The sequence below is a fragment of the Manihot esculenta genome, chromosome 7 (assembly GCF_001659605.2).
Source record: "Manihot esculenta cultivar AM560-2 chromosome 7, M.esculenta_v8, whole genome shotgun sequence".
In the NCBI taxonomy this organism is placed as follows: Eukaryota; Viridiplantae; Streptophyta; class Magnoliopsida; order Malpighiales; family Euphorbiaceae; genus Manihot; species Manihot esculenta.
This window is the reverse complement of record NC_035167.2, coordinates 2,630,722-2,637,905: the sequence shown is the minus strand read 5'-3', so window position 1 is coordinate 2,637,905 and position 7,184 is coordinate 2,630,722. Positions and strand designations below refer to the sequence as shown.

The 7,184-nt window shown below is 32.2% G+C and overlaps 1 protein-coding gene across 1 annotated transcript; it reads right to left on the bottom strand.

The window, feature by feature from the left end:
• Positions 1-2,811: 2,811 nt before the first annotated feature.
• LOC110608292 (60S ribosomal protein L3-2) lies at positions 2,812-6,422 on the bottom strand. The gene is made up of 6 exons (XM_043958036.1): positions 6,259-6,422; positions 5,233-5,337; positions 4,429-4,539; positions 3,906-4,210; positions 3,373-3,782; positions 2,812-3,228 (listed from the first exon to the last, which is right to left on the bottom strand). Exons 2-6 carry the CDS (start codon positions 5,315-5,317, stop codon positions 2,970-2,972), a joined length of 1,170 nt encoding a protein of 389 aa, XP_043813971.1. The 5' UTR covers positions 5,318-5,337; positions 6,259-6,422; the 3' UTR covers positions 2,812-2,969.
• Between the last annotated feature and the right edge of the window lie 762 nt (positions 6,423-7,184).

Here is a 7,184-nt window from a genome sequence, read left to right as displayed (position 1 = left end):
ACTAAGAACATTTAATTCTCTATTTATATTATTTATGTTTTCTGTTATAGCAGATGCTGATGGTGATTCTGGTGAAGAAGGTGTTATCTCAACCTGCTGATTTAAATAATTTTCTATCGGATTATAAACTGCTTGAGAAACTGAAGAACTATAATCTACTCCTTTCAATTTAAGGTGTCTGTCTGGAATATCTGATGTAGAAAACCTGAGTTTTACTATGGTCTGGATTACTGGTTTAGGTTCATTTCCTTTGTATGTAGCATATATTACTGAAGGTAGGTTTGAAACTCTGCCTACATCTTCTGTTACTACTGAAGATGAAGATCCTGTATATCTACTACTTGCACTTCTATTAAATTTTAATGATACTTTATCATCTTCAAACTGCTCAATTTTACTCAAACTTGTATTTGGTTTTACAATCAGCTTACTTATGGAGAAAAGGAAAAGATAAAGCAAGATCTCAGTAAAGAGTCCTCTAGTAAAACTTCATCAAAAAAGTCATCCAGTAAACAGAAGAAGACATCCAGTAGAAGAAAGACTAAAAAACAGTCAAGTTCAGAATCGGAGTCGACAGCGTCATCCAAGACGTCATCCTCCAGTAAGAACCAGGCATCTTCACACTGCGACAGCAATGAAAACGACTGTTATGGAGTTCTACCACCAGTAAAAATCAAGAGTAAAACAGGGAAAAGAAAGGATAAAAAGAAAATAAAGGTGCAAAAAGAAAAGAAAGAAAAATTAAAGAAAAGAGGCAAGAAAAGAAAGGACACCTCATCTTCGTCCTCATCCTCATCTGAGTCAGAGTCAGAATAAATATAAGAATAGTAAAAGGCAGAAGTGGCAAACAGACTATTCCCCAACAGTAAAAAGAAACAACAGTGGCAGACATATTATTCCTCAACAGTAAAAAGAAGCAGACAAGCTACTATTTATGAACAGTAAAAAGTCTGCGTGAAGGCACAGTAAAGATCTTATGACTCAACAGTAAAGGCTAGAAAATTTCTATATAAAGGGAGCCTCTCCCCTTGTGAAGGCACACACTTGTAAACCTCTCTCTCTATTTTCTCTATCTTTACATTTCCTCTGTAAATTCTCTCTAAAATTCCAAAATTCTGTATCAGTTCTTGAAATTTTTTAAATATAGTAAGTTTCTTATTTTCTTATATTTTATAAATTGTTACTTTACAAGCCCGTGTTGACGGCACCTTTCTCTTCTCCCTCCACACTCTGACTTAACTCTCGGATTCCAGGTTAAGGTTGCATGAACCCTAACCATATAATAAATTTTATTATTTGATATAAGTATGCTCTGTGGTTGCGGTCTAGGCTGATCTTCCACATCAGAAATTTGTATTGTGATAAAATTGTTAATTTTACACTTTCTTGGTATATCGACTGGAAAACCAGACCTCTTCAATTCGGCAAATTGATGTGCCGTAGAAGAAACTTGAGAAATAAAGTCACGTACTATTGAAAGTATTAAATCTCTGAATCATTTTTAGTTAAGATCCTTTAATATATACCTTTGGTAGAAAAAAGTAATTTTCTTTCAATAATATGTTTCTCCTTTTCAAAGTTATCATTAAGAAAAGAATAAATATATTGTAATATGAATATAGCATTTAAATTTTCAAAAAAAAAATTCTGTAAAATTTAGTGTTTTTGTTCTTACTTAGTTTCTATGTTGCTGTTCTATTTACTTAAAATTTAATTTTGTCAAAAGATTAATTATTAAATCATTCTATTTAAAAAATATATTAATTCTTTTAGAAAAAAAAATACATTAGTTAGTTTTTATATGTTTCTTCTACTTATTTTTTAGTCCCTTCCTATAGTTTAAATAAAAAATTTCTCTCAATCTAAGTATTTAAATAATAGAAATTATATTAAATTAAAATAATTTAAAATTTAATAGATAGATTTAGTGTCAGTTTATTTTATAAAAATATATTTTTCACATTTTTTAACGTATGAAACATTTAAAAAATTTGATCAATAAAAATTATATTAAAGTATTTTTTGAAGAAAATTATTGAAACATGGTAGGTGTAGTTTGCTTTTCCACTTCTGGGTCATTCAGTACTAGTGACCCTCCACTAGCTTCACGTGCCTCTTCTCAAACACACGTGTAAGCATAATGCACTAAAATGCAAAGATTGCATATTAGATTGTACTTATTTATTAATTATTCTTTATTTTTTAAAGCTTATAATTTATTTTTGAGTATAATTTCAACATAAATTATAAATTCAAAATTTTCTACGTTAGTTTTTTTTTTTTTCTTTTTTAAAAAAAAAAATTTCAAATGAGGGTGAATCTGCGGAAAATTCCTAGCACTAACCTTCCTTGGCCATGCAATACTATAGAAACAAAATTAGCCAAGACATTCGCAATTTGGTTAGCTTTGTGATAACAATACGTGGAGAATCTGAACCTCACAAGGTAGGTCTAACAAAGCCACTATTCTGAATCAAAGAGATTCTTGAATCCATGGTGGAATATTGCAATTAAATAAATATAAAAAAAATTATTTTTCAACAAAATATTTTTTCCCCACAAAAAATTATTTTTACAAGACATTCAGAGCCTAAAACAATCAAAAGGGTGCTTTCTTTCTAGTAGATTTTTGTTTTTAATTTTTTTCAAAAAGCAACTAATTTCTGGACCAAATGAACATTATCATAATCCAGGGAATGAATCTAATATCATAATCAGTGCTGAAAACACAAGTAACAAAGTCATCAAAATCATCATTTGCCCTTTTGAAAGGACAAAAACTGGGGCCTTGATATCATTCACAAGCGGATATATATAAAATTGCAGAATTAATTTGATTATAAATTCAGTAATAATTGAAGCAACCAACTTCTGGCCACCAAACCAACAGAATTATGAACTCAAAATTTCAAACTCTAGGAGAAGAAAAAATTATGAAGTTTATTTAAAATCCCTCCTTTGCTACTAAATCAAGCCTTTACCCGCCCATAGAACTTTGCCTTCTCCTGGGTTGTCTGGAATCTTCCATGGCCAAACTTGGAGGAAGTATCAATAAACTTGAGCTTAATCTCCTCCAAAGCAACCCGAGATGTCTGATTCAATAGGGATCGTCTCAGGGTCACGACCCGCTTCTTCGGTCCCACACAGCATCCTTTTATCATCAAGTAATCTTCCTTCACCACTCCATAGTGGGGGAATCCTCCCATTGGTGTGATATCCTTTGCGGTCCTGTTATTTATGATAAATATCAGCAAATTTTGGAAGGGGAAAAATTACCAGCATTACCAAAATCTTTATGAATTTGCTTGAATAATATCAAGAGGCATAATATTAAATACAGGACTATAGGAGGGAACATGGACCAGTGCTAACCTGTCATATTCTGTAATTGCAGTGTGAGACTCTTGGCCAGTCTTCCCAAGCTTATAGATTTTCTTATTCATCTCGGTACGGTGATGGTAACCATTCTGCCCAGCCCTAGCAACAGTAAATGACACCCTAGCTGGATGCCAAGCACCAATACATGCAACCTTTCGTAGACCACGGTGGGTCTTGCGGGGAAGACGGGTGACACCCCAACGGGTAACCACACCTTCGAAGCCCTTCCCCTTGGTCACACCAATTATGTCAATCATCTCATCCTTTTGAAAGACCGCATCAACAGGTATATGCTTCTCGAAGAAACTGTAGGCGAAGTCGACCTTCTTAGCAACATCACCGCCATTTACCTGAATCTCCATCAAATGGGCTTTCTTTTGCTTCAAACCTTTCATCTTCCTGATCTGTAGAAGTTAAACCATCAGATTTAGAGTCAGCTTTGAATTCAGTTTCTCAAGACTAGTGCCTACCAACTCAATCATGAAAAGCATTGCAACTTAAAAAGAAAGAATTGACAAGGAGAATACTTGTGTGTGTGCCAAGACACGAATGACAGAACAATGCTTCTTCATTTTCTCCAATTGAGATTGAATATCTTTCTTCCCATCTTCAGATTCAAACTTCTTAGAATACTTGGAGAATGCCTTCTTCTTGGACTTGCACCAGTTCTTGTAGAATCTCCTCCTCACATCCTCACTCAAATGCTGGGCCCAGACAGTGTTCAGTGAACGGAGACCACGGGGTGTTTTCATATAACCCACAACCCCAACCACCACCATGGGAGGTGTTTCAATGATAGTAACAGCTTCACACGTTTCTTTCTTGTGGAGTTCTGAAAGTCAGAGGGTACAAAAATTTCAGAAACAAGCACAAAGAACAAAGAATAAAAGTTAGCACTGTATTTAGAAAAGTATAGTTGCAATTACGTGCTGAAAGACATCCCACTAAGTTAACATACTGAGAAAAGTATAGTAGCATTTATCAATAAAAAATAAAAAATAAAAAAAAAAAAAAAAAAAAAAAACCAGTGTGGGAACAAAGGAGACTCACTTGACCCTGGCTTTTCAACTTCTCTGACAATATGAGTCATCCCCGCTTTGTAACCCAAAAAAGCAGTTAATGTGCAAGGCTTTGTTGGATCATCTTTGGGAAATGCCTTCACTGTAACCATCATAAAAGAGAGTAAAATACCTCCACAGTAAACATCACAGAAGAGATTGAAGAAACCAACACCTCAGAAAACAACAAATATTGAAATATGTTAATTTCAAGGCCCTTGAATAGAACAATGCAAAAACTGTACATGTACAAGACTCATGGAAACATATACAACAGATTTGTAGTAAATGCAAACACCAAATTAAAAAGTCTTGCATTAAAAGCTATGTCAACTGGTTGGCTGTATGCAAAATTCAATTTGGATGACAAACAAAGGCTAGGCCATTAACATAAAGCTCTGCAACACTGAGTTATATTGAAACATAAAAATCCTGAGCGTGCATTGAGATTGAATAAAATGTAAATTGAATTTCTCCTCCAAAAGATCATACTTTTAGATCTGTCAAAGACGAGAAACACATCAAGCACCTAACTAATACTAAAGAAAAACTACAATATGATCGGAACTAAAGAAAAACGACTTTAGACAACAGCAATTTTTCATAAGAAAAAACTATGCAAAAATAAATAAATAATAAAGGAATCCATATCACAAAGACGTACCAAGAGTATAGAAGCTTCTAGTCATAACTAAGCATCTAAAAAGCAAGATTATCAACCAGACTCAAAACAATAGATATACAATGAATTATGAACAACTTCAGCAATAATGAGATCAAAACAAACATCAAAAACCTTTTCCTCTGTGTCTGGACGCTCTCTTTCTTGGGAGAAATCCCAAAGAGCCATGTCGGGGGTGTTCAAACTTGCGATGAGACATGATTTGGCCTCAAGGTAGCACTGCAACAACCATGAAGTTCAAATTTGAAAGGAAAATCATAACCAAGAGCAATATATTTTTCTAATGAAAGTCAGTTAAAGTCAAACACAATTGTTTATCAATTAATGTGTGTATATAAAACCAAATAAAGCAATCTCAACCAAATGAATTAAAACAGGTATTATTACAGACAAAGTTCACAACTGAAATAAAATTTTCTAGAGATTGAATTCAATAAAAATGATTAAAATTCTCAAAAAGAATGGCCAATTTCAAAATTTTGAAATTAATTGGTTTATAATATGATGAGCTTCCATTCAAATTAAGCAAACCTGAATGAGATACTCAAACGACACACAGGTGTTTCAACTTTTAAACTACCTTAAAAATTTATATGAAGTATCATCAAAATGTTAAGAAACCATATCTTAATATCTTTTCATTGCCAAAGACGGAGGATTAATTTAAAAAAGAATAATATCGGCCCTTGACCTTTAAACATTTTATATCAACACTAAACCTCAGTAAATAAAAATGAAATGCTCCCCAACCAAAGGCCTATGGCAAAACAATTATGCCAAATCTCGAAGCTCAATGTATTGCTTTCCAAATACCCATTTCAGGATACTGGCAAAAAGAGCAGTTTCCGAGACTCCAGCCTTGATTATTCATCAATTATCTTACAAAGGGAAGACATTTCAATATCACCACCAGGCAAAGCGAAATATCAAATGTTTACCATGGCAAAGGCATCATAAAAACATCTCCAAAGTAACAGGATTGCAAAACAAACAAAATCAAATTCCTTAATGAGACCTGTACAGATCTAGTCTAATCAATCACTGAATCAAAAACCGCAAATCAAATCAGCCCATGTAGATTCAATCAGCTAGAAATTGAATAGTCAAATGCATTTTGATTACAGAATGGGACAATAGTACCTCTACAGTATAAAAGACGAGAGTATCACTACAAAAGCAGCAGTTATACAGTGAAGAAACTAGAAAACTTTAACCAGTCCTTTTATATTGTTCACAGACGAGATTCAGCGGCTGCGATGAGCGTCTGGTGCATATTATAGTCCGTTGAATGGGTGATTTGGGATTAGGGTTAGGGTTTTCTGCGCGGCGCCGATTGGGCATGGAGAAGACTAACCCATTGCACTCTTTAGTCCAGTCCAATAATCAAAATTAAGCTGGGCTTTGGAAATTAATGGGTTTTGATTTTATTTTTATAATTTTTTATTTTGTAAATAAACATCTTTTTATGAGCCCAAAACCTATTTTCAGAGAAGCCCAAACTATTTCATTTAACCCATTTTTATTATTTTCTCACTCATTTTCTCCATTATTTTTTTTCCGTCTCCTCCTGACCAACAGTTTTCGATTTAAATAAAAAAAATTTATCGAACTAAATTAATTTAAAAATTTAATTCACTTTTATATTTATTTTAATTTTTAATTTCAAAAATTTCTATTATTTCGGTTAAGTTTGATTTAATAAAAATAATTTAAAAAATCAATCTGAACCAATTAATGGTAATAATATATTATTTTCAATAATACGGAGATGTTAGGTTAAAATATTTCAATTAATTTTTAAAATACTAAAAATAAAGTGTAAAAAATAAAAAATTTATTAAAAATTCAAACCAATCAAATCAAATTAAATTAATTTAAAAATTCGATTCACGTTTTTATTTATTTCGATTCGGTTCAGTTCAGTTTTTAATTTTAAAAATTTTAATTATTTTGATTGGATTTTAATAAAAAAAATCAAAAAAACTGAACTGAACCAATTAGCGATAATAATATATTATTTTCAATTAATATAAAGAGATTAATATAAAGAGATTAGATTAAAATAT

Excerpts from the sequence above, each read along its gene's own strand:
- LOC110608292 (XM_043958036.1), bottom strand. The coding sequence starts at position 5,317 with ATGTCTCATCGCAAGTTTGAACACCCCCGACATGGCTCTTTGGGATTT. Across the intron at positions 4,540-5,232 it reads GTCCAGACACAGAGGAAAAG|TGAAGGCATTTCCCAAAGAT; the intron begins GTTTTTGATGTT and ends TGATGGTTACAG. Across the intron at positions 4,211-4,428 it reads AGTTGAAAAGCCAGGGTCAA|AACTCCACAAGAAAGAAACG; the intron begins GTGAGTCTCCTT and ends TCTGACTTTCAG.